This window comes from Pan troglodytes, chromosome 2 (genome assembly GCF_028858775.2).
Source record: "Pan troglodytes isolate AG18354 chromosome 2, NHGRI_mPanTro3-v2.0_pri, whole genome shotgun sequence".
NCBI classification, from domain to species: domain Eukaryota; kingdom Metazoa; phylum Chordata; class Mammalia; order Primates; family Hominidae; genus Pan; species Pan troglodytes.
The window spans coordinates 49,957,315-49,984,563 of record NC_086015.1 but is presented as its reverse complement, the minus strand read 5'-3'; the positions used below and the strand labels follow the sequence as shown (position 1 = coordinate 49,984,563).

General features: G+C 48.2%; 2 protein-coding genes across 5 annotated transcripts in view; one reads left to right on the top strand and one right to left on the bottom strand.

The window, feature by feature from the left end:
* The window catches only part of FYCO1 (FYVE and coiled-coil domain autophagy adaptor 1), a 77,723-nt gene that overhangs the window by 25,195 nt on the left and 25,279 nt on the right, over positions 1–27,249 (top strand). For all 4 annotated transcript variants that reach the window (XM_003309767.7, XM_016940897.4, XM_009445349.5 and 1 more), the window contains exons 7-14: positions 693–783; positions 1,755–4,181; positions 5,329–5,421; positions 6,000–6,118; positions 8,056–8,223; positions 10,913–11,062; positions 11,835–12,046; positions 15,054–15,198. In XM_003309767.7, the coding sequence (XP_003309815.3) occupies positions 693–783; positions 1,755–4,181; positions 5,329–5,421; positions 6,000–6,118; positions 8,056–8,223; positions 10,913–11,062; positions 11,835–12,046; positions 15,054–15,198 (3,405 nt within the window). The remainder of the gene's footprint in view (positions 1–692; positions 784–1,754; positions 4,182–5,328; positions 5,422–5,999; positions 6,119–8,055; positions 8,224–10,912; positions 11,063–11,834; positions 12,047–15,053; positions 15,199–27,249) is intronic.
* On the bottom strand, positions 22,913–23,941 carry CXCR6 (C-X-C motif chemokine receptor 6). Its single transcript, NM_001009051.1, has one exon. The coding sequence runs from the start codon at positions 23,939–23,941 to the stop codon at positions 22,913–22,915; it is 1,029 nt and encodes a 342-aa protein (NP_001009051.1).

The window sequence follows — 27,249 nt, the reverse complement described above, 5'->3', positions numbered from 1 at the left end:
CCACTGTCTCCTTATGTACATATGTGACTGTCTTCAGGGAAGATACTGTGAAGGGCAGTTGCTGGGTTTTGGAGACTAGGTTTGAACACACAATAATTTTAGATTTAGGAGATGATTCTGATGAAGTAAAAATGTGTTTAGTTTCCAGTGTTCCTGCTAAACGAGAGTTATCACACAAGCCTTTGTATTTCTAAAGCAGTGCCATCCAATGGAACTTTCTGCATGAGGGAAATGTTCTGTATCTGCACTGACTGGCCTGGTTATGTGACCTAGAAGCAGGCCTCCCAGCCACACTGTTGCTGTGTCATACAGAGCGGGCAGCTGAGCCCCCAAGCACAGTGTGACTCTTATTTACCAAACTGACTGCTGCTTGTTCCTCACTGGCAGACAAACTGAGGCAGGCACCAAAAGCTCAAGGAAAATTTAAACCAAATAGTGGGAAATACATGTTCACTTAATTCTTTTTTGGCAGTGGGAGGAAAGCCATGATGGTAAAACTCTAGCCATGGAATTCATCTGTTACAGACCAGTGTAGCTGTGCTCTTTGGTGGAATCTGTTGGGTTTGATTTTCTTACATTCTACCTGGGAAGGCAGCCCCCTACCACCACCTGGTTGCCTAGTGACCAGCAAGGCCTCCATGTGTTAGGTTTCCTGCTCTGAATACAGGTATGTCTGTTTTGTGGCCCCACAGGAGGACGCTGACCACTGGCTCTTCTGCTTACCTGTGGAAACCCCCTAGCCGCAGCTCCAGCATGAGCAGCTTGGTGAGCAGCTACCTGCAGGTAAGGCCAGGAAGGCTGGGAATTATCTTCCTATAGCTTCTACCAGGGTATGTCCTTGCCCCTAGCAACTCAAGGGTGATGTTCTCAGATGCCCGTTGTTCCAGCCAGAGCAATAGAACCACTCAGTTATGGCTGCTGTTCCCGGGAGTCTGGGTTTTTCAACCAAATAGAATCTAGGCTCTCTTAAAATTACATTCTTCTAAATGATTTTAAAGTATTTTAAAAGAAGCAGTTTAGCACCGTGGTTAAAAGTGACAAGAGTCAAATCCTGACTCTCACCTACCAGCTGTGACCAAGGGGAAATTACTTAACCTTCAGCTCTCTCATCCACAGGTTGGGGATAATAAAACTCATTCTAGCTCATAAATGAGGGGTGCGCATGCAGTTCTTAAGCATATGTTAAGTACTTACGGGCTTGACATATGCAAGGGCTCAGTCAATGTTAGTAGGTAGTGGCAGTTTGTTAATTTTTTTTAGAAATGTGAATTTATCACAGCTGTATATAGTTCTGTGGAAACTGAACAGCAATTAAAAAAATTAAAATGATCAATATAAGGAGCATTAAGAGTAGAAAATAGATGAATCTTTTACCTTATTTTGTGGCTTAATCATGCCAGGAGTTGCAGTTACGGGTATGGCACAATGAATGAACAACAGCTTAGATATAACTGAATTTATCTCAGAGACAACGTCCATTAAGTTAATAAGGCTGAAGAAGGCTGGATGGGAAATGCAAGTCTGTATCTCAGTGGAGCTCACATGGGTGGCCTCATAGCTTTGGAATGTGCTGCTGAATCTGTGGCAGATGCTTTGAGCAAAGGGATTCTAGTCTTTTGAATAGTTCTTTAGACTAACCTTAGGGCAGGTAATGCCTGTATTTTTACCTCTGCTCTCATTAAACTCTAAAGCTTTTCTGAATAGCCCTGTAGCTTCATCCTAAAGCCACTTGTCTTTTGTGTTTTCCCTCCCAGACTCAAGAGATGGTGTCCAACTTTGACCTGAACAGCCCCCTAAACAACGAGGCATTGGAGGGCTTTGATGAGATGCGACTAGAGCTGGACCAGTTGGAGGTGCGGGAGAAGCAGCTACAGGAGCGCATGCAGCAGCTGGACAGAGAGAACCAGGAGCTGAGGGCAGCTGTCAGCCAGCAAGGGGAGCAACTGCAGACAGAGAGGGAGAGGGGGCGCACTGCAGCGGAGGACAACGTTCGCCTCACTTGCTTGGTAGCTGAGCTCCAGAAGCAGTGGGAGGTCACCCAGGCCACCCAGAACACTGTGAAGGAGCTGCAGACATGCCTGCAGGCCCTGGAGCTAGGAGCAGCAGAGAAGGAGGAGGACTACCACACAGCCCTGCGGCGGCTGGAGTCCATGCTGCAGCCCTTGGCACAGGAGCTTGAGGCCACACGGGACTCACTGGGCAAGAAAAACCAGCATTTAGCCAGCTTCCCAGGCTGGCTAGCCATGGCTCAGCAGAAGGCAGATACGGCATCAGACACAAAGGGCCGGCAAGAACCTATTCCCAGTGATGCGGCCCAGGAGTTGCAGGAGCTAGGGGAGAAGCTTCAAGCCCTAGAAAGGGAGAGAACCAAGGTCGAGGAGGTCAACAGACAGCAGAGTGCCCAACTGGAACAGCTGGTCAAGGAGCTGCAGCTGAAAGAGGATGCCCGGGCCAGCCTGGAGCGCCTGGTGAAGGAGATGGCCCCACTCCAGGAGGAGTTGTCTGGGAAGGGACAGGAGGCAGACCAGCTCTGGCGACGGCTGCAGGAGTTGCTGGCCCACACGAGCTCCTGGGAGGAGGAGCTAGCAGAGTTGAGGCGGGAGAAAAAACAGCAACAGGAGGAGAAGGAGCTGCTGGAGCAGGAGGTCAGGTCTCTGACCCGGCAGCTGCAGTTCCTGGAGACCCAGCTGGCACAGGTGAGCCAACATGTGAGTGACCTGGAGGAGCAGAAGAAGCAGCTCATTCAGGACAAAGACCACCTCAGCCAGCAGGTGGGTATGCTCGAGCAGCTTGCTGGGCCGCCTGGCCCAGAACTGCCAGTGGCAGGTGAGAAGAATGAGGCCCTGGTCCCTGTGAACTCCAGTCTGCAAGAGGCCTGTGGGAAGCCAGAGGAGGAGCAGAGGGGCCTGCAGGAGGCACAGTTAGACGATACCAAGGTGCAAGAGGGCAGCCAGGAGGAAGAGCTCCGGCAGGCCAACAGGGAGCTGGAGAAGGAGCTACAGAATGTGGTCGGGCGTAACCAGCTCCTGGAGGGCAAGCTGCAAGCCCTGCAGGCCGATTACCAGGCTTTGCAGCAGCGAGAATCAGCCATCCAGGGCTCCTTGGCCTCCCTGGAGGCCGAGCAGGCCAGCATCCGGCACTTGGGTGACCAGATGGAGGCGAGCTTGCTGGCTGTAAGGAAGGCCAAGGAGGCCATGAAAGCCCAGATGGCAGAGAAGGAGGCCATTCTACAGAGCAAGGAGGGCGAGTGTCAGCAGCTGCGGGAGGAGGTGGAGCAGTGCCGGCAACTGGCAGAGGCCCGGCACAGAGAGCTTAGGGCTCTCGAGAGCCAGTGCCAGCAGCAGACCCAGCTGATTGAGGTCCTCACAGCAGAGAAAGGCCAACAGGGAGTTGGCCCACCCACCGACAATGAAGCCCGTGAGCTGGCTGCCCAGCTAGCCCTGTCTCAGGCGCAGCTGGAAGTCCATCAGGGGGAGGTCCAACGGCTGCAGGCTCAGGTGGTGGACCTCCAGGCCAAGATGCGGGCAGCCCTGGATGACCAGGACAAGGTGCAGAGCCAGCTAAGCATGGCTGAGGCCGTCCTGAGGGAGCACAAAACCCTTGTGCAGCAGCTGAAGGAGCAGAATGAAGCCCTTAACAGAGCCCATGTCCAGGAGCTGCTGCAATGCTCGGAGCGTGAAGGGGCACTGCAGGAGGAGAGGGCCGATGAGGCCCAGCAGAGGGAGGAGGAGCTGCGGGCCCTGCAGGAGGAGCTGTCCCAGGCCAAATGCAGCTCCGAGGAAGCACAGCTGGAGCACGCTGAGCTGCAAGAGCAGCTGCACCGGGCCAACACGGACACAGCCGAGCTGGGCATCCAGGTTTGCGCACTGACCGTGGAAAAGGAGCGAGTGGAGGAGGCACTGGCCTGTGCTGTCCAGGAGCTCCAGGACGCCAAAGAGGCAGCCTCAAGGGAGCGAGAGGGCCTGGAGCGCCAAGTAGCTGGGCTGCAGCAAGAGAAGGAGAGCTTGCAGGAGAAGCTGAAGGCGGCCAAGGCAGCAGCCGGCTCACTGCCTGGCCTGCAGGCCCAGCTCGCCCAGGCCGAGCAGCGGGCCCAGAGCCTCCAAGAGGCTGCACACCAGGAGCTCGACACCCTCAAGTTCCAGCTGAGTGCTGAAATCATGGACTACCAGAGCAGACTTAAGGTAATCCTAGCTTCAACCACTTGGGCTCTACCCCTCTCCCTGGGCAGGCCTGGTGGGTCCATGGGAGGATGCACCTTTAGCCATGAGGCAGGTGAGGGCTGGAGAATGTACTGTGGGTGCAGGCAAACACCTTGTGGCCCTGTCCTATCACAGCTCCCAGTAGCATCTTTCTCTCTGCAGGAATATGTTAGGCGCAGAACATTGGGAGTGATGCCTTAGCCCAGAAGTTTAAACTCAAGACCATTGCAAACAAGATTAGCCCACACAGAAGTTTGTAAAATTAGTAGCCAACATTGAAAGAGCAGGGTGTTTACAAATACAGTTTGAGGGCTTTTGAAAGCCTGCGTCCTCACCTTGCCCCCGCCCTGTGGCAGCAGTCAGCAGGAACCTGAGGGTGTCTGCCCACTTTAAAGGAGGCACACATCCTCTGCACTTTTCCTTACACTGGTTTCTGTACTTGCCCAGCCCCGCCGGGCATGTGAGTGTGAGAGCCCTGACTTGGCCTCTAAAACCCCTGCAGAGGGCCAGCAGTTCACAGCTGCCTCATGTCCTATCTCTGAGTTCTTAATGAATAACCAACCCCATCAGGTGCTCTCCTGACAGCAGATACAGGGAAGGGAACAAGCTCACTTCATTTTCACAAGGCCCTTGGGACAGACAAGTTAATGAGATGAGCAGTTACTATGTGCCTTTGATAGTACACAAAGATGAGGGGTTAAGGACTGTCTAGAGTGAAGACAGCGCAGAATGGCCTGGGGCTTTGATTTCCAGGGCTTGCCACTAGTCTGTCTGCATCAAGGTCTGTGCACTCTCAGGCTACTCCTAACCCTCCTCTCTGAGGCAGCTCCACCGCAGTGCCACAGATGTGCCTCCCCACCCAGTGCCACCCCACTCCGTGAAACTCCATGTGGCTTATAGCCAACTTTTTCTCTTGCGGAAATTAAGTTCTAAGTTTGGGGACCAGGCTAAGTCTCTTTTCTTAGTAAGCTTGAAAGTGTTTCACTATTAATAAACCCAAAGCTCATTGAGGAGCCAGTTTGCAGGGAAAAAGAGAAAGGTAGCTTGGTTTTATCTGTTTGGGTGAGGGGGCTGAGGGATCCTCAGAGCAAGGACCCTACTTTTATGATCCCTTTCTTGTCCTCTCTAGAATGCTGGTGAAGAGTGCAAGAGCCTCAGGGGCCAGCTTGAGGAGCAAGGCCGGCAGCTGCAGGCTGCTGAGGAAGCTGTGGAGAAGCTGAAGGTAGGCCCTGGTAGTGTAGACCTGTCAGGGAGAGGGCATCTGGTGTGGTTTTGACTGGACCATTTAAGAGGGCTCCCTGCATGCCTCCAGATTCCCAAGCTGAAGCCGTCCTCAGTTCACCTTTGTAGACACCCTAGTTTGTACCCTGACCCCCTCCATCCATTCCCTGGATACCTGGCCGGAGCTGCCAAATGCAGAAAGGAAATAAGTGTCCTCTTTGGCCATCTCTATGGGTGATCGCCAGCCAGTGATTCTAAAATGGGTGGGAGCAGGGGTGGCACTGGACCCACAGTCTTCAGAGCAGTGACTTGTTCAGGTGAATCCTGCTCCCTGCCACCTCTACCTTCAGTGTTACCCTGGGAATTCTGGTACCTGCCACTTGCCAACCACCACAACTAGTTGCAACTGAGGCCCCACAAATATAGAGCAGAGGTTCATGGCCTCTTGAACTTAATAGGAAACAACCCTCCATTTAGAAGTGACCCAGCCAGATGGGGTGGATGGCACACCAGCCACTTTATGGTACGTTGCATGGCCTTCTGCAAGCTGAGTGTCTTCTCCCTGATGTCCTGTGCCAGGCCACCCAAGCAGACATGGGAGAGAAGCTGAGCTGCACTAGCAACCATCTTGCAGAGTGCCAGGCGGCCATGCTGAGGAAGGACAAGGAGGGGGCTGCCCTGCGTGAAGACCTAGAAAGGTTAGTCACAGTCCACCTACGCAGCTGTCGGTAGTCTTCAGGGAAGGAGTGTTTGGTCTCGTCATTTAGAAAGTCAGTCACTCATATTAGGTTTAGGAAGTCCTTTTGCACGAAAAGCCACAAACTCGGAAAGTGCTTCTGCTGGAAGCATGCCACAGAGAACCTGGCTGCCTGCCCATCACAACCTATACACGGCTAAAGCACCTTTCTCCTAACTCAATTTTCTTCTCTCTGGCAGTGCATACTTCAGTAACTGCAAGCTTTGGAAAAACTAAAATGAAATAAAAGTTAGATCATAATAATAATGGTAATAGTAGCAGCATGTATTTAAATAATGCTGAAAACGTGGCCGACTCTGTTTTGAATACTTTGCATACATTTGCCCATTTAATCCTCCTAACAGTCCTATGAGGAAGGTGTTATCATCTATCCCCATTTTATGGATGAGGAAGATGAGTGTGCCAAGGACCAGGATCAGCCTGTCTTTGTGCAGACTCTGATGCCATATCTGTGGATAGCAGATCACGCTGCCACCCAAGGCCTCCTTGACCCCCTCATTTTCAGGCTTGGGGCCACGTGGAGTTGTGAGCCTAAGTCCACCATGTGGTCATGGGACACAGCTAGTTGAGCCAGGACCTGATTAAGAAAAGATGTAACAGGGAGGAAGACCTGATTTTAAAAAGGTGTAGCAGGGAGGAGGAGTTGCTGGAATCGAATTGCATGTGTGCCACCAGCAAAGATAAGCACACCAATTTGTCCCAAGTCTCTAACTTTTCTATTTATCTATTACCTCTTCCCAACACCTGCCTTCTAGGCCTGGGCTCTGGCTCAGTAGGAGATCCAGGATATCTTTGACATTTGGTAACCTGGACATACGTTTTTCATCTTACCCTTCTAGTGTTCAGATCCTACAGGGCACTGGCTGCCCTTAGTTAAGTCATGTTCATATGACAATTTAAACAGAGTCTGAGTTGGTGGCATGAAAACATGATAAACAGTGGTTTTTTGTAAGATCTCAGAGCATTTGTTTCAGTTGCTCAAAGCTGTACAGTCTATTTGCCAACTTATTTTATTCAGTGTGTGTGTGTGGTGTGTGTGTGTGCAAGCACACACATATGCTGCCTGTGTGTGGGGGTGCACCTATAAGGCCATTTTGGTGGACAGGGTCTACTAAACAACCTCCTGGCAACTTTATACTAGATGTGGAAGGTGTAAAGTAATCAGTCTCTCTGCAGAACCCTTTGTTTAATGGAGTTTTATTATGTCCCACTGGACCATCCTTGGAAAACCACTGCCTTAGGAAATAGCTGCATTAAAAATGGAGTGGGTGGGGTGAGGAAGACAGCGAGATTCAGCCAGCTCCCTCTGCTATAGACTGAGACACCCTGCAGCACCCAAAACGGAATTCCTTGGGCCTCAGGGGGGCTATCAGGTAGAACAGCTGGCAGTGCAGATTAAGACTGAGTGCCTGCCGTGGGCCCAGGGCCATGCCCCATGTGTAGAGTCCCAAGGACGTGTGGAAGACAGGCCCTCCTCTGTGTGGCCACCTCCAGGAAGCTACACCTCTGTCCTGCCTGTCCTGACTCCTTTCTCCTCCTGCCCATCCTCCCCATCACCAGCCCATGAGCCTTGCCTATCAGGCTTCTCTTGTAAGCCCAGCCCCTGTCCAGGAGCCAAGGGGTGCAGAGTTCTATTCACTTAGGGTGCTTCTGGCAACCTGGGGTCAGCCTGCTTTCCCTCCCAGAATGGCCCTTTGTATGTGGGGGTGAGAGGAGAGTCTCAAAAGCTAGGGGACTGCATAAGCTGTGAGCAGATACCAAGGGGCTCCCCCATGGCGGAGGGCAGTAGCACCCCTCATTAGAGTCCTGGGTGAGCCTAGAGCCCTGGGAAAGCTGGAAGTCCTGGCTAATCAAGAAAACTTACCACTCCTCCCCCAGGAACCAGAAGGAACTCGAAAAAGCCACAACAAAAATCCAAGAGTATTACAACAAACTCTGCCAGGAGGTGACAAACCGCGAGAGGAATGACCAGAAGATGCTTGCTGACCTGGATGACCTCAACAGAACCAAGAAGTATCTCGAGGAGCGGCTGATAGAGCTGCTCAGGTTAGTGCTGTGTCAAACCAGCAGCTGGGGTTTTCCCCACACTTGGGTTTTCTCTAAAGAAATGCAGCTGTTCTTGAAAGCATACTTCAGAAATTTCCCCACTTTCTTGCTGCTGTCTCAGGAGCCCCTCTCTCCTTCTCCATCTCACTTTCCCCAGTACTAGAGTCCCAAACTCCAGTGCCTGCAGGTACCAGGCAGCTGATACAAGTGGAAGCTTGTATCAGGAGGGGACTGTGAGAAACTGAGGACACAGCTGGGCTCTGCTTCTGCCATATGTCTTGGCCTAGAACTGCCAGACCACCTTACTTCTTGAGAGAAGGTGGAAACCTGGATCTTAATGTGAAGTGTCCTGATTTTTTAATGCTGACAAGTCATTCAAAACTTATTTTAACTTTTCCTTATGGAAATTTTCAAATATACAAAAATGGAATCATTAATACACCTCCAGGTACCTGTCACCCAGCTTCAACAGTGTTCAGCTCAGGGCCAGTCTTGATTCATCTGTAGACCCACCTGCTTACCCACCTTCCCAGATTATTTTGAAGCAAATCCCAGACATATCATTTCATCCATAAATATTTCAGTATGTACCTCTCCAAGGTAAGGACTCTTTTATTTTCTATTTTTTGAATTTTTTTTTTTTTTTTTTTTTTGAGACAGAGTCTCACTCTGTTGCCCAGGCTTGAGTACAGTGGCGTGATCTTGGCTCACTGCAACCTCTTCCTCCTGCATTCAAGCGATTCTTGTGCCTCAGCCACCCGAGTAGCTGGGATTACAGGCACACACCACCACTCCCAGCTAATTTTTATATTTTTAGTAGAAATAGGCTTCACCATGTTGGCCAGGCTGGTTCTGAATTCCTGGCCCCAAATGATTTGCCTGCCTCAGCCTCCCAAGTCCTGGGATTACAGGCATGAGCCACCATGCCTGGTGCCAGAACCCTCCATTTTTAAACAACCACAGTGTCCTTATTACACCTTAAAAAATGAAGTATAATTTCTTAATATCATCAAGTGTCTAGTCAGTTTCAAATTTTTCCGATTGCCTTAGAATATTTTCAGGTCGTTCTAATCAGGATCTAAATTAGATTCATCTATTGCAATTGCTGTGTCTCTTACATCCCTTTTAGTCAATGGGTTTCCCTATCATCTCTCTACTTTTGCCGATTGCTTCCCCATGGTGTCATTTAACATGATCATCCATCCCTTGCATTTCCTGTGAGTCCATAGTTAGAACTATTGCAGTGGTTCTCAATCCTGGCTACATATTAGAATCACTAGGAAAGTAATTTAAAAATGCCCATGTCCAGGCCCCACCAAGACTAACCGAATTGGAATTTCTGGGAGTGAGACTCAGACACCAGTGAGCCAGAGCTGAGAACCATCATTCTACTGGCAGCTTGCTTAGACTCAGGTTCAAAATTTTGGTAAGAAGCCTTCATAGAATTGGTTTGTAGTTTGGGGTCTTTCCTTCAAGAGGCACATACAATCTGATTAGCCCTGTTTTTGTGATGTTAGCAGCACCATGGATCAGCAAAGCCTAGATATGCTAATTCATTAAGTGTTAGAAAACAGTGATATTAAAATTATAACCAATTTGAAAGTTTAAAAACTCTGCCTTCTTATCATCAATATACAGAGTTAGAACTCAGGGTATTTGTGACCTGAGGGGTGTGATGGAAAACACCAGCTCCTGGCAGCATTCCACATTCCCAAAGTGTGGGTGGACCAGCCTAGAGAATGAGGCTGCTTCAGAGAATGAGTCTTCCTGCTTCCTGACAATTTCAAGTGTCCTTGAAAAAGCCAGCCAAGCCCATGTTCAAACTTTTTTATTTAAGGCAAAAGATCTGGGGTTGATTGGGAGTTCCTGGTCAGTGATGGAGCCTGTCTCTCTCAGGACCTGAGTGGCTCGGGTGTCACATTACCGGTGGCTGAGGTGCTGCTAGAGCCACGTTAGCCCTGAGGATGCTAGCTGGGGCTCCATGTGAGAAAGAACTAAACTTCCCATGTCAGAAACCATCAAGCCTGAACATGCTCATCAGTATCCCTGAGGAAGCCTCTGTTCACATCCTCCCCCTCCAGTGCATCAGGCACATTCTGACACTGCCAGACCTTTCTGGAAAGCCTCACACTTCTTTGAGTCTGGCTTCTTGGAGTGACCTTACCATCTCTCTGAGGGGCAGAGGAGGCTAACATCTGATCAGATTTTCACACTAGGAAATCTTTGATCTTCTCCACTGATTAATTGTTACTTGGAGCAACCATAGAAACATAAAGGGCCCCAAGCACATTAAGATTCAGGTGGGAAGTACATTCATGGTCCTTGGGCTTACTGCACGCCGTCGGCATGGCAGCACGTTTTAGCTTAAACTCCCAGTGGTCCCCAGCACTGTTGTTTAGGTGCCTGAGTGGTGGCTCTCTTTGGTGCTGGCAGCTCTTTGCATTTAACAGTGCCTTCTGTGTACATCTTTTGCCTCCCGCATGTTCTCACACATGTGGTGTCAGTTAAGTCTGCATGTCGGGGGAGATGGAGGAGACTTAGCATGGGCTGGGGCAGATTTCCAAGGTGAAAGTGAATTTTCTTTCTATGACTTAGGAAATTTGATACCAGTCTTTTGAAATGAAGCAAGGATCATCCTATTGTTTTCATGGATTCTCTCTTCTTTTCTTCCAATGTGGTTTTGTCCCAGGGACAAGGATGCTCTCTGGCAGAAGTCAGATGCCCTGGAATTCCAGCAGAAGCTCAGTGCTGAGGAGAGATGGCTTGGAGACACAGAGGCAAACCACTGCCTCGACTGCAAGCGGGAGTTCAGCTGGATGGTGCGGCGGCACCACTGCAGGTCAGCAGGGAGCTCGTGGGTTGGCACCAACACCCTGGTGGGGCCCAGGACCAGAGCAGACAGATCCAAAAGAGGACTCTGTGATAGGTGTTGGCACCATGGCTGACTATTTAGGAAGAGCACATTGCGTTTTGGCTTTAAGGGAACCAGGTAAGGAAGGTGTATTAGTTGGGATCCTAACAAGACACTCAGGGCTCCCTGAAAGGAAAAAATACAGAGATGTGGATGGAGTTAGGGGGCCCCACAGGGATGGGGCATACCCAGAGACTAGCAGTTCTTCTACCATTCCTATAGGGACCAGAGGGGAGCAGCATTACTGGAAGCCAGCAAGAGCTGGCCTGAAACCTCACTAGAGGAACACAGGCAGTGCCAGGGGCATGAAGGCCAGAGAAGGATGGATAAAGATGAATCTCGGCTGGGCTGGGGGCAGGTGCAGAATAATCAGCATAGCTGTGAAGGTCTGTGGTCTCTTAGAGCCTTAGCTTCTGAGATATGGGAGGCATACCTACAACTTGGTGCCAGGGAAGGTGGGCTCAGCCACACTTTGTCTCCCTGCCTCCCAGGACCTTAGGAAGTAAACCATGCTTTCACCAAGCTGACAAGAAGGCTTTGTTGGAATCTTAGGAAATGAGCTCATGGCCACATCCTAACTTGGGGGCAGAGCCAGGTCTGATGAGAGTCACATGGCATCCAGAGCCCAGTTTGGGTGCTGAGCAGATCACACAAGATCATAGTGTGTCATCCTCACAGCCTGGGCTTGTTTTGTTCCCAGGATATGTGGCCGCATCTTCTGTTACTACTGCTGCAACAACTACGTCCTGAGCAAGCACGGTGGCAAAAAGGAGCGCTGCTGCCGAGCCTGTTTCCAGAAGCTCAGTGAAGGCCCTGGCTCCCCTGATAGCAGTGGCTCAGGCACTAGCCAGGGAGAGCCCAGCCCTGCACTGTCACCAGCCTCACCTGGGCCCCAGGCCACAGGAGGCCAAGGTCAGTCTCCTGCTACTACTGCCTACTATGTTCTCTAGGTGCCACTTCCTCCCCTACCGATGTTGTGGCTAGTTAGTGCTAATAAGCTGAATTCAGTGTTTTCTAAACTTAGGTATTAAAGAGGTGCTAAAATATATTACCACCAACTTGAGACTTTCATTTTGATATGTTAGGATTGAAAGAGAATTGAAAAAGGAATAACTTTGCCCTGATAAGATTCAGTGTGATTTAACCTGAAGTCTATGTACCTGTTAATGCACATTCATGAAATACACCCCATGCTTTGGAGAATGCTGTCTACCAGAGCTGCAGCCTTGGCATCCAGAGTAACTCAAGGCTAGGAGTTGTGTCTGGAACCATCCATATCCTTCAGTCTCTTCCTGAAGCTCGCTCTTCCTTCATGTCCAAGGAGGATGTAATCTCCTTTGTGTCCTCCCACTCAGCCCAGTGAAGGAAGTAGAGTTTGGGTTCTGCTGCTTCTGTTTTGAGCACACCCTAACAGACAGGCCTGGGCTGCCCTTCAGGGCACTGGACTTTGGATGTGGAACACAGGGAGGCAGAGCTGAGATGGCACAGGCAGAAGTGGTCTCAGCTTGTCTCTGCTCGAGCATCATTGCCATCTGCAGCTGGTCCCTGTGAACTCCTCCTTGGCTTCTGCCTGGATGCAGGCCAGCCAGCCTTTAGAAATACTGTCCATTCCTCTTTTGTTTGAGTGGATTACCAAGTGGTTGGCAGGCCCCATTATGTTGTTGGGTACAAAGAACTGACAAGGATGGGGAGTGTACTTTGCACAGCTTTAGTTTATCTTCTTCAAATCTTTTGCCCATTTTAAAATGTTTTTTAAGTATTGAATTTTGAGAGTCCTCTGTATATTCTCTATGCAAGTTCTTTGTCACATATGTATTTTACAAGTATTTTTTCCCAATCTATACCTTATCTTTATATTTTCTTTCAAAGAGCAAAAAAGTCTTCAAAGAGCAGAAGTTTATCATTTTAATGAGGTCCAATGTATCAAGTTTTTTCTGTTATGCATAAATGTTTTTCTTTTTGTTGTCATGTCTGGCTTTACTTAGCCCAAGGACTCACAGACCTTCTTCTGTTGTCTCTTAGAAGTTTTACAACTTTAGCTTATACATTTAGGCCTATGATGCATTTTCAGTTATCTTTGTGTATGGTGCAAGGTATGAATAGAGATTCATCTTTTTGTATGGCTGTCCAGTTATTTCAACACCATTGATTGAAAGACTGTTCTTTGCACCTTTGTCAAAAACCAACCTTATTTTTTTTTATGCTGCCATGAGAAAGTAGGCAATTGACCTTATATGTGTGGATTTATATCTGGACTTTTATTCTATTCCATTTATCTATGTGCCTATTCTTTCACTAATACCAAACTGTTATGATGACCATGGTTTTATAAAGCATCTTAACATCACGTAGAGTGACTCCAGTTTTGTTCTTTATCAAAGTATTGGCTATTCTAGGTTTTTTGTTTTTCTATATAAGTTTTAGAATCAGTTTGTCAATTTCTACAAAAAATCCTGGTGATATTTAAATTGAGATTGCATTGAATCTCTAGTTCAGTTTGGGGAGAATTGACATCTTAATAAGATTGACTCAGTCCATGAACATGATACAACTTTCTATTTATTTAAGTCTTTGGTTTCTCTCAGTGGACATCATTTTAGATCCCTGCTGTCTGCTTTCCCTTCCCTCTGCCAGCCTTACAAGGCAGGTTCAGGAGTGTGGCTGAATTGATGGAAAAAAAAAACAATCCCTGGCCCCTTTTTTCAGCCTATGCCTCAAGCTCTCTATTACACAGACTTGAAACAAGAAGAAGAACTTCACTTCTAAAGCAGGGCCTGCCTTAGTGGTCATGTGGCAGGTCCAGGTGGGAACTTTAAGCTCACCTGAACCATTTTTCTTGCTAAACACCCCAGGAACTTTGCATGGGCTTGCCCTGACTCATTAGTGACCACAGAGTGCTGCGGTCACTTGTTTTGATTTTTGACATTTCCTGTCTACTCATTTATTTATTTATTTATTTATTTATTTATTTATTTTTGAGACAAAGTCTTGCTCTGTTTCTCAGGCTGGAGTGCAGTGGTACGATCTCAGCTCACTGCAACCTCTGCCTCCTGGGTTCATGTGATTCTCGTGCCTCAGCTTCCTGAGTAGCTGGGATTACAGGTGCCTGCCACCACACCTGGCTAATTTTTATATTTTTATTAGACACAGGGTTTCATCAAGTTGGCCAGGCTGGTACTGAACTCCTGGCCTCAAGTGATCCACCCACCCCGGCTTCCCAAAGTGCTGGGATTATAGGCATGAGCCACAGCACCCAGTGTTTTTTTCATTTTTGCCTCAAACCTGCTCTCACATTTTTCCGTGACATATGCTGGAGAGTGTTTGTGGGCAGATGACTGGTACAGGAACATTTCTACAGTGGCCTTCCTACTAAGTGGTTTGCACAGTCGGACACAAGGCCCCTGGTTGGAAACCCAGTGCCTGCTGCAAGCCCTTGAGCACTGGGAGGTTCTTTCCCATGCATCAGTGGATTAAGGGAAAATGCAGGTCAGACAGACTCCTGCTTTCAAAAATACATGAATAAGTACTGCCTGTGTCTTATGGAGCAAGGATTTAGTGGCATAGAAGTGTGTTTTCTGTTATTAGGTTCTTTCTTAGTAAGATTTTTCTTTCTAAATAAGGGACCTCAGAGAATATGCAAGAGGTTGAAACCTCTCTAAGCCCCTGACTTTGAGAAGTCTCTTAGGTTATACATTCCATTTCGTCTGTAAGCCTTCCTCTACTTTTTTGGAATGTTCCAGCAACCAACCATTTCTCTCAACTCTGGACAGAATAGCTGTCAGTTGAGTGACCACTTAAATTGTGCCTCAGCAGCTTGTTCTGCATAGCTGCACTCTCTCACTTTCCCAAGGGCCCTTACCCAGCCTATGCATAACAGTGTGTTGTGTCTCTTCTCTCCTGATCTGCCTCTGCTGCCCAGGAGCAAATACAGACTACAGGCCACCGGACGACGCTGTGTTTGATATCATCACAGATGAGGAATTGTGCCAGATACAGGAGTCCGGCTCCTCCTTGCCTGAAACACCCACTGAAACTGATTCTCTTGACCCAAATGCGGCTGAACAGTGAGTAGAGGTCACCCCCATTTCCTGAGTGCTCATTACAGGCCTGGCCCCTGTGCTTTCTTATCAAAGGATGAGGAAAGTGAGACACTGGAAGCAGGATTGACTGTCCTTGCCTAAGGGAACAGTGCTTGCAATGGCCTTGAAGAGCATCGGCACTCGGGAAGTTGTCAGTGTTGAGCCTTGCAGAGAGTTCCTGAGAGATTTCAGTGGCCCCAGGTTTTAGCATCACTATTAAGGCCTGTCTTTCTTGGCTTGAGCGACTATATTAGTTTGCTTGGGTGCTATATAAAATACCGCAGACCGGGTGGCTTAAATAACAGAAATTTACCTTCTCACAGCTCTGGAGGCTGGAAGTGCAAGGTCAGGTGCTGGCAGGGCTGGTTTCCTGCAAGATGCTTCTCCTTGGCTTGCAGATATCTGCCCCCTTGCTGCCTCTTCATGTGGCTGTCCCCTGTTGCATGCCGCTGGTGTGTCTCCATGTCTCTCAATCTCCTCTTCTTACAGACACTGGTCGATTGGATTAGGGCCCACCCTAACGGCATCATCTTAACTTAATCATTCCTCTACAGGCCTCATCTCCAAATGCAGTCACAGTCTGAGGTACTGGTGCTTAGGGCTTCAGCATGTGAATAATTGGGGCATGGGGAGACAATTCAGCCTATAACAGCAACCCTTGCTGGGCCGCCCTTGGCAGTTGCTCAGAGCAACATGCTGCTCTTTAAAAGCCTTGCTCCCAGGCCCCTGTGCTCCTGGTCTTACTCACCTTACCACCTACCCACCTGGCTTGCTGAGTGATGAAGGCAGAGTATGGCTTAGTGCTAATGGAATGAAGCATGCCCTAGGGACCACTGGACTATAGGGGTTGGGAGAACACTGCAGGCTAATACTGTCAGGGAACGCATCAGAGCAGGGGTGTCCAGTCTTTTGGCTTCCCTGGACCACACTGGAAGAAGAATTGTTTTGGGCCACACATAAAATAAACTAACACTAACGATAGCTAATGAGCTTTAAAAAAATCGCCTTACCCCCCCCAAAAAATGTCATAACGTTTCAAGAAAGTTTATGAATTTGTGTTGGGCTGCATTCAAAGTCATGGGCTGCATGCGGCCTATGGGCCACAGGTTGGATAAGCTTGCTTCAGAGGAAGGTGTTCCAGGAAGGGAAGGCAAGGCCCAAAGTCATAGAGGCAACAGTGAGTAGGGGCTGTCTTGGGTCTCCAGTTTGGTGATTGGATTGGCTTTGTCCATGAGGCTCCAGCACGGTGAGTTTAGTTCATCTTTTGGAAACACTAATCAGGCTTGGCAAGGATGCCATGAGAAAGGAAGCTCAGATTTAGTTGCAATTGTCTCTGATAGATGCGCCCTCTCAGAGGTTCCTTTAGCTGCAGATAAACCCACTCAAAGCCTCAAAGTTTTAGCAGTAAGAAAAATATGGACAGGCCTATTACTCTGTACCCTGTGGAACCCAAGGGACTTTCCACTCACCTAGCCTGCACTTTGCCCTAGCACTGGTATTTTATGCTGCTTTTAATCAGTGACCTGGATCCACTGAACCTTCCTGACTGCCGCAAGAATGCTATAGCTTACACAGGCAGAGCAGGCTTCAGAGGGACAAAGCAGCCACGGCAAGGATATCCTTAAGTACTTATTCTCCCTTGGCCTTCTCATTTTTCTAGTGTAGCTATTTGCCAACAAGGTTTTCAAGGAGAGTTTCACAAGGTCAGTTTTTAAAAATATGAGTTGTATAAAGTGCCACCATGTTAAAATGTCAAGAGTTTATGACATGGGACCCATAAGAAAAGGAGGTCCTTGCTTGATGTTTCTCAGTCTCTGTTGTCTGGCTTTAGAGCAGTTTACAAAAAAGCACTGGCTGTTCAGAACCTCAAGAAAGAATTTGTGTGGGTCCCAGGTCCCAGACGTTTCTTGACCCATTTTCCCTCTGGTTAAGGACATTTTTTATGATGCTCCTGCCTCAACATTGAGATCTGTCCCTCTTTTCCTGCCCAGAATTCAGAGGAGAGCTAGGACTGATCTGTCAGATTGATCATTCAGGATTTCTGCTGCATGTCTTTAATCTTCATGACGCTGCCATTGTAAGGGACTTTGGGCTTACATGTATCTCCACAACCCTCTGTTCCCTGACTAGAGAATAACTGAACTTATCATGTTATAGCTTCATGGATAAAGCCAGCCTGATCACCAAACTCACCAGACCCAAGATCATGTCTACTACTGTCACTTCTGTGACTTTAGGCTTTTCCTTTCCTTCCTGGGACACCCCTCCAACCCCTGACCATGTAAGCCTGCAGTGTTCTCCCAACCCCCATGGCTCAATGGTCCCTGGGGCATGTTCCATTCCACTAGCACTAAGCCACACTCTGCCTCCATCACCTGGAAAGCCAGGTGGGTAGATGATAGGTGGTAAAGTGAGCAGGACCAGAAACCTGGGGGCCTGGGAGGACATTCCGGCTTGAAATTGTCTTGTTGCTTCCTCTAGCCTGAGTGAGAAAGTGACTATCCACCTTCCCCTGCCCAGTAGGAACAAAAACAGAAGGCATTCTGACTGCTGACAAATATGTGTGGTTTGGTCTTGGGAAATCAGGAACTGTTCCAGGGAAAGGAAACTGCCAGTGTGCTGGTCTTCGGCCACCAAGGCGGATCTGGGACTAACTGATAGGAACCTGTAATCCCTGCACTTCTGTTGGGGTGAAGAGCCACCCCACCCTTCCAAGTCAGTTAAAGGCTGCATTGTCAGACACTTTTTTTGTGCATTAGCTAGAGATAAACCCAAGCATTTCTGGTAGCTTTTTCCTACATACTTTTTCTTCCTAAGTTTTAAGACCTAAACCAAAAACACCGAGAGTCTGAGAAAGTGTGGGAGATCTAGAGCCCTAGATTTGTGTAAGCATCCCTGGCAAGAAACTTCGGGAAAAAATAAGCAAATTCAAGATAAGAAGGGATCCGGGAGAGATTAAACACTAAGTCCAAATTCATGAGGAATATTAGGCCACTTGGAAGTAGTGTTGTTGAAAGTGATGCTGTTGAGCGCCTCCCTTGCACCAGCTGCTCTTACACATGACCTCACTAGTCCCTGTGCAGCCCATCAGGGAGTGGGAATTATCTCATTTTATAGGCAAAGAAGCTGAAGCCTCAGGAGGCTGGATAACTTCTGTTGTTGGAGGTGCCAGAACTAGGCTTTAGACTCCAGTCCACTGGCTTAAGATTCATTTGGAAGAGTTCAGCTCTCTTCTCTCCGTCCCATGTCCGCATTTTGCCCATCTCCCCTGCCTTCATGTTCACTCTTTCGCACATGTACACAGTTTTGGGGCTAAGGAAGTTGTTTGCCTTGCCCCTCCTCCTGGCAGAGATGGGTCAGGAAGGGGTCCCAAAGTCCAGCCTGCCAGGGAGATGTGGCCTGATGCTGGGACTCCCTAAGCAACCTCCTAGTGGTCCCTGTGCGTGGCTCAGACCTAGAATGGTGGTGCAGAGCAGGAGCACAGCCCCTGACTTCTGGAGAAAAGATGGTATTCGTCATAGCCCTCCAGACACACCCATGCACACCTTTTCAGTCATTCAGGCCCACCCTCCACCATCTACCCTGACCAGGTGTCCAGCTGTTCTCCGGACTGAGGCAGAGAAGGAAATCAAGCTCTTGGCAGCTGGTGAACCAGGCCTGTGGAGTAAGGGCTGGCAGGGGCACTGGGCTGTGACTCCCTCAGCCTTTGCTCAGCCTCTACCCAGTCATGGCCTCCTTGAGGCCCGGCCTTCCCCTCTAGCTACCAGATGAACAGACAGTATGGTGGTGAAGAGCTTGAGCTCCAGAACCAAACATATCTGGTCTGCCACCTCCAGGCTCCATGGCTCTAGGTAGTGCAGCCCACAAACTCAGTTTCCTCCCCTATACCGAAGAGACTGGAACAGCACTCACCCCTAGGGGTGTTAGGAAGATTGCATGAGAACTGTGTGTGTGGAGCACTGAGCCCAGCCCAGTGTCTAATGCCTGGGAAGACTTTCATGGAGTTATGTTGCTTTCCTGATGTGTCATCAGGGGCTGAGCTGTGTGTGCTACTGCTACCACCTCAGTACCTTGCACTGCGCAACCCAGTCGTCTCCTGCAAAGAAGATCCTTCAGATACCCAGATGACCCTAAGTGAGCTTAAACTCTCCCACAGAAACATTCCCTGAACCCTCAGAGCATCTTTACCAGTAATTACTTCAGAACTGGTGCTTCATGGTCAGAGTGTTTAGGGGAGCTGTGGTAGATTTGTCACCCACCAGGAGATTTGATGCTTGGTATCTCAGAAACAAAATGAGAACAGGATATGGTGAATGGTTAAGGTTACAAAGCCACCTTGCGCGTGGGTTGACCCAAGATCTCTGCCTTCAGCTGAATACAGAGGTGACAGGTACCCTGTGGCTTGTCAGTGGCAGGAAACCTTCTTGGAGCCAACATTTCTGGGCAAAGAAAGGCTGTTTACTGAGATTGTAGTCCTAGCTCTGTTGTGTGAGCTTTGGCAGGCATTAATCTCTCTGAACTAGTTTTCTTATCTGAAAATGGGGATGATAGTGCCAGGCCTTCTACAAAATGGCATTAGTTACCAGGGACCAACAAGGACTAGGCAGCTGGAAGGGGGTGCTGCTTTGAGAGCCCCTTGGAGGAGGAGGCCAGAGTGACTGCCCTGACCACTTCTGGGCCCCATCCTCTTCGCTTTGCCTCCACCCCTCCAGTAGGGGTAGCTCCAGGCTTTTCCCTTCTATGGCACCATCTCCTCAGTCCAGAACACCTACGGAGGACACCTGGGCCCCTAGCACCCAGGTAGCCCCTAGAGTCAGTGTCATCTTGTGTTCCCCACATCTCAGATGATGTGGCCATTAGTGGCCTCTGCCATATCTCTGAAGGGATTGGAGCCCATAAGTACTGCAGCCACCCCCAGGTGTTGGGAACTTGGTAGGGAAAGAGCACATCCTTTACCCTCCAACCCTGAGGCCACACCAAGGCAGTATGGACTCAAGCAGAGCCCACACCCAGCCTCATCCCCTCCCCCAAGGCCTCTGATGCCATGTGCTGGTGTGGACGAGCAGAAGGGAGAGCCAAATGGAAGGGAGAAGGGTGGGCTGAGATTGGGAACTGGCTCTGCCCCACACATGACCTCAGTCTCCTCTGTGGAATGGAGCCTGTACCAACAGCATCTTCTGCTTCCTGGGCTGTGATGTGGATGGAGTGAGATCAAGACGTGAAGGCCCTTTGTAATCTGCATGTGCTGTGCCCGCGTTTATTCCCCTATCCAAGGGAAGGGGTTGGAAAACTGACATCTACTCCAAAGAGTGGCAGGTAAGGGCCCAGACGCATAGGATCAATTAGTGGCTGAGGAGGCAGGGAAGGCAAAGAAAGATTTTGCTGCTGTGCTGTTCCTGGGGCCAGGCAGGCAGGGCTTTCCTAAGCTACAAAAGGCCAGTGCAAGGACCCTGGGAGGGAGCGGGCACCTGGTCAGGGAAAGCCCCATGGTCCCAGCGCTGCTTTTCTGTTGCTGTGGCCAGGCAGGCCCAAGCATGGTGCTTGCAGTGTGCTGGCCGTGCTCATGAGCACCCCAGGAGGGAGGGCCTTCATGACCCAGTGGTGTAGGTGATGAACCAGGGCTTGGGTCAGGGGTACTGCATCCCCTGCACAGGGGTACATGGTGGTGGAGCTGTCACTGAACACTGTCAGAGTGAGCCCAGAGCCTACATTCTCATCACACCTTTCTGCATCTCTCCATGGGGACTCGTGGAAATGCTGCAGGGCCCTGTCTCCTGACTCTACTTCTGCCTCTGTCCCTTGGGCCGGGACACTGTCAGGGATACCAGGGACTGGTGGCCCCTCTGTCAGAAGTGTTCCAGGTTAACATGAATGCACAAAGGGGGAATGACAGAAACTCTCTTTGAAAGCCACTTAAAAGATAAATGTCAGCCTTGTCACCCTAAAAGGGCAGATTTTGTAGTTGGAGGAAGCACTCGGAGGTCTATGTGGCCTGAGTACAGTAAAACTCTGCTTGTAGATGCATTTAGGCATGTTTATGAAACAGTAGGTAGGATCATGTGGGCTCTGAAAGGCCCAGCCTGTGCTCAGCTGCACCAGGTGCACATGGTATGCCACACACCTGGAAGGCACGATATAAACCCTCCCTCGCCTCGCTAACCCACTGAGCTGACATGGAGGGCTTCCATTTTGTGTCACCAGTTCTTGTAAGAAATAATAACTACTGCTATTTTTTGGACCTTTTCTCCCCAAATGCAAACTGTGCCAAGTGTTTTACATGCAGTGTCTCAGGTATTCACACCAACCCATAGAGGTGGTGCTGTTATGATCCATGTTTCACCAAAAAGAAAGGAAACAGGTGCTCAGAGGCTAAGAGATTCGCCCAAGGTCTTACAAACTGGTGAGTGGCAGGGATTCAACTCTCGTCTATTCAGCCCCAAAACCACACTGTTAAGTCAGTTCTGGCCTACTTCTCTGTGCATTCTACTTAGCTGTTGTCAGTTGGTTCTCTGTATTTTGGTGAGTGATTTTGGGATACATAAGCCCAAAAAACATCTTTAAGCCTATTGAACAGACTGCCAGGATTTAATAAACATGCATAAAATCTGACATTTAAAACTATGCCTCATCCTGTGACCACATTCTGGAAGTTAAACAAATGTGCCCCACACTTTGGACAGGAGGTTAGAAACCACAGTGAAAGAGCAGGGTCATTATCACTGGTGTATTCCATTTCCGTGATAGAGCACTGCCATGAAAGTTTACGACTTATTTCCCAGGCTCTGAGCCCAAAAGTAACTTTTTTGTATATTCCAGGCATACCACATTAAAATAGAATGTGCCGAAGTGTAAAAGTAGTTTGGAGACTTTAAAAGTTTTATTTCTTAGCTATGAAACTCATATGCTAGTAATATATGACATATGTGTATATGTGTGTGGGTATATACATTTACATACGTTTGTGTGGCAGACATTGGAAAATTTCATTTTTAAAATGCAAAGCCACCAAAGAGTCCACTTCAGAAATGCTGCTTAGATTCATTACAGTCTTAAACGCTGTTTTGCACATTTTTCAAGCATTCCATGGACCACTGGAATTATCAGCCTCTTATAATTCAGTTTTGCCCATTCATAGTCCCTGGTGCTAGTTATTCTGGATTAATCAAAGCAATCTGAACATCTACCTATACAAAAGTCAAGCCCCAAGGTGAGGCAGAGCCTGATCTCATTTCTGTGAGGTGCCTGGTGGTGCCAGCACTTGTTTTCACTGCTGCTGTGATCTACACTCTTTGCCCAGTAGTCAGAAGAGCCTTCTGAGCTTGGGCACCCAGTGTGCCACCTACCATCAACAGCTTTGTTGGCCGTGCTCACTTCTTCAACCTTCAGCCCCAGTCCCAATCAAGGAGAACCTGAGATCATAGGAGTCACATGTCATCCCCCTTGGTTTCAGCATTCTTGGAGATGGAGGAAGGAAAGTCCTTAAAAATTTTAGACTCCCTACTTGGGCTTTCAGCATGAGTGTTCAAGAAGAGAACAGTACATGTTCATGCCTGAGAAGAAGCATTCCAAACCAGCCAGAGTGTCTGATAACTTCTCCATGAGAATGCGCAAGCTATAAACAAAGCCTGCCTCACCACATCAAGAGGGCACAGCCATGCCTTGCAAATTCCAGAGCAGCTTCTCGAAACCCTGGCAAGGCCTATAACTGGAACATGCTGGTGGCCTCCACATTGTGGGAGGCAGAAAAAGTCTTGGAATTGTCCTCAGAAGATTTCCATTGATGTGAGACCCCAAGGTAAGGGAGGCAACCAATGTCCTTCACAAGTTTCCAGAAGTTCTTTCGAAACTTCAGGCTGACAAAGGCATAGAGCACAGGGTTAAGGCAGGCCCTCAGGTATGCGATGGCCTCTGTCACCATGATGGTGTAGTGAAAGCTGGTCATGGCATAGTATTCCCAGTGTGTGCTGCGGATGAGCTTCATGAGGTTGAAGGGCATCTGGGTCAGCAGGAACACAGCCATCACCAGGAAGATGATCTTTAGAGATCTGTGCTTCTGGAAGCCTCCAGCATGAAGCAGTGTTTTGATTATGACTGAATAGCAGACAATCATGGTGAGCAGTGGCAAGAAGAACCCCAGTGTCATCTGGGTGGCAAGAACCACAGTGGAAATTGCCTCGTCATGGTAACCACATATGAGCTTGTCGAGATTAAAGACATTGCCATAGATAATTTGGGGCAAGGAAACCAGCAGGGATATCACCCAGATGAGCAAGCTGGTGACCTTGCCCCAGGTCATCCTCTTGGCTTGCTGGTTGTAGGCCTTGGTGGCCTTAACCACTACAATGAAACGATCCACAGTGATGCAGGTGAGGATGAGCATGGACGTGTAGAAGTTAATAGTGTAGATGCCCAGTAGGCTCTTGCACATGACCTGGCCAAACACCCATTCATGGATGCCTGCATAGGCCCAGAAGGGCAGAGTGCAGACAAACACCAGGTCAGCCAGGGGTAGGTTCACCAGGAACACATCCGTCAGGCTCTGCAACTTATGGTAGAAGATGGATATGACCAGCACCAGAGAGTTCCCCACCAGACCACAGACAAACACCACCAGGTACATGCAGGGCAGAAAGACCTTGCTGAACTGCAGGAAGTCTTGATGCTCCTCCTGGCTGCTGTCATTGAAACTGTTGAACCCATAGTCTTCATGGTAATCATGCTCTGCCATGGTGTCTGTTCTGATGAACACCTGTGAGTCAGAACCCAGGAATTATATTTGGGGCTGAGGATGGCATTCTTTGTCTTCCTGCTGTCCCATTGACCACATTTAGGGGGCAAATAATCATCTTCCAAACCCACCCACTGGGATGTGTAGAAACAGCACAGTCCAGTATATTGAAGATAACCAATTCTGAGGGGAAATTGCTCAGACAGGATGAGGACTCTCCATTAGCCTGAAAATTCTCAGGATCTCACCCATCTGGGAGACAACTCATAACTGACCCCTAAGCACATTCCATAAAATCCTGTGCTCAATTATTTTGAAAGCAAAAGTCGCTTTGTTGCCAGGTGGGCACAGTGCTGTTTGGAAGAGCAACACTGATGATGGATGGTTGAGCCCACTGATAATATGAGCTCATCAATGGGACATGCCTGTTTTCATCTCCCCCCGCCTCACCACAGTTGCCCACCCATCCTGAGCCCCATTTCCTAATAAATTGTGAAAGCTAAAGCAAGTGCCCCTACCAGGGGGCTCTCCTATCAAGGAGACTCCTGGAGACCACAGGTGTTTGGGGATGGCAAGACTGCTCTGCCTGGGTAGGTAGTCCTTCCTGCCTTTACTTCCCCTCAATTGCATAGATTTTCAAAGGCTACTAATGGGGAAACAAAGCATAGAAAAGCCCACGACTGCCCAGCACTTTGGCTGAGCTGGCTTCATGGTTAAAGCATTGGGTGGTTCTCCTCACTTCCCAACTAAACTTTCCCCTTCATCATTTAACACAGTTTATGGCATTCTACCATCAGAGCCTCATTTCCTGAAGACTTCTGAGCAAGAAGTCTCTTAAAAGGTAGATTTCCCCAAAGCGGAACCTTGCCTTAGCTCCTGTGATTGGCAGGTTAGGACTTAGGGGCCTCATTTAACAAGCAGAAAACCCAATTGAAATGGGATGCCAGATGGGCAACCTTTCTTACCCAGGGCACCAGCCCTTCCAGATGTCACTTCTCTCTGACCCTTCCCTCTGCCCTGTGACCCTGGCAAAGACCATGGACAGGACAAGGGATCATGTAACCTGTGGTGTGGGAGCAGGGGCAGCTGCGGCAACATCAGCCCATGAGTGCCAAGTCTGCCCTTGCTACTGGACTGCAGATACTCAACATGCAGCAGCTCATTTCCAGTGACCTGGAGCCATGTCTGGCCAGCACCTCTAGAAGATGTATGAAGAAGAGCAGGTGTTTGGACAGAATCTCTGCCAGCAAAGTCAAAATATTGCCTGACCAGACAAGTGCATATAAACGATGAGGTTACCTTTCCTAATCCACTCAGAAACACTTCTGTCCCTGACTTTGAGTCCTGACTGGGAGCAGTGTCTCCAATGCTGCTGCTTGCCTCTGTCTTTCCAGGGACCAAAGTGCCCTTTCTCTCTAGCAAGGAAGGATGCTGCCTTTGGGCTAAGACTGCTCAATAAAAATCCTTGCCCTTACGTCACAATTGTTAGATCTCTAAGGGTGATAGGTCAGCCAGTAGACATCCTGCCCCCCACAAGCTCTCTGGGGCACTGTATTAAGTAGGTCAGATGATGTGTATGTGTTATTGATTCACATGGGCAAAAACATATTTTTTCATCATTTAAAATATGAAACAGGTGGCTTTGCTCTTAAGAATAATGTTCAGCTCCCCATTATTGCTTGACTCGCTCTTGCCTTTTTTCGGTATCTTCCTGTTCCAGCTTTTGCTGGTCCCTTATGCTGCCATTACACATTTCCTCAAAGGACCTGTGCAAATTCATGTGTAATAATTGGTAAACTTTGATGTATAATAATTGGTAAACAGATTGGGCCTGGACAGTGCTGTGCAAATAGAGTATGAAAAATTACTTTCCCTTCTAGGCGAACTAAAAACATTCATTTCTTTATCCTCTATAATTAAAATCCTATTTTGTTTTCTGAAAATTAAAAAAAAATCTACAACTTTGGAAGTAGTGTAAAAGTCTGATAATGATGAAGCAAATTACAATTCATACATAAAATAGAATATACTTAAATGTTTAGGAAGTATTTTTACTGATTTTGGAAAATGCAATACAGTTAAATTGCTAAGAACAGTGTAAACACAAAGTAAATATGCAAAATAAGTATTAGCTATTACTATTACAACAAATAGATGTCAAAAGGATATAAAATTGTGATTCTTAACCTTTTTTGACCATAAACTCCTTCGAGAATCTCCTAAAAACTGCAGACCTTTTCTCAGAAATAATGTATATACACACACACACACACACACACACACACACACACACAAACAAACACCCCTACAATTCTGGGAGTCCATGAACCCCTTGAATCCTTCTGCCATGTATTCTGTGGGCCCTCACTTAAGAGTTCATGATAAACTATGTGATTTTGACTGACCGTACTTTTAGAAACCTGGAAAAAATGATCACATTTTATTAACAGTTGGCCTCCAGCTGGTGGAATTATGGGTGACTTATTTCTTCCTTTTTTTAAAATAGTTTTCAAAGTTTCTACAGTAGTATATTGATTTATATTGAAAAAAGAACATAAATGATAATCTGATAAAACAGCCTGTCTTATGCAAAAGAAATGAAAACAGAGATTATTCATTGAGCAAATATAGACAATAACTAGATTCTCCTTATCTCCCTGGGTGGGTCTGACTATGCCATTACTAGCAGTACCATCAGCCTACAAGCACTAACTGTGTGCCAGGAAACATGTTCAGTAGTTTTCATGTTTCTCCAGTTTAACCCACACAGCAGCAAATGGCAGTGATGGAATTTGAACGAAGAGCAGCTGAGCTCCATAGCCTGGCATTTTGCACTGTACCCTACTACAGACAGGAATCTGAGAATACCAACAATACCTGGGGTTAGTCCTCCCTGTCTTCTTTTCAATATAAAGAGTAAGACAAATGACTCACCAGCAGAGATGCTTTGCCAGTTTGTTCCAGAGATGAGCTTGCTCATGAAGCAAGGTCTGCCTCTACTTCTGTGATGTGGTTCATGTTTCCGCTGAACATTTTTTAAGAGCCCTCAGCTGGTTACTATAAGAGACCCACCCCCTACTCCCGTCCTTCAGATCAGAATCCATATGACCAACCCGCCCCTGTGTAACGTGTGGGTCAGAGATGGATGGGTGACTGATACCCCACACTCCCTTCATTCTGCTTTGGGGCTGATTCTTCTGTCAGGGCCTGACGGGCTTTATTCGTAAACTAAAGGGGAACAATAAGGAGGTTTGGCTCTGGCCATCCACCGAAGATGGTGGCATTTGTACCTTAAAATTACTTAATTC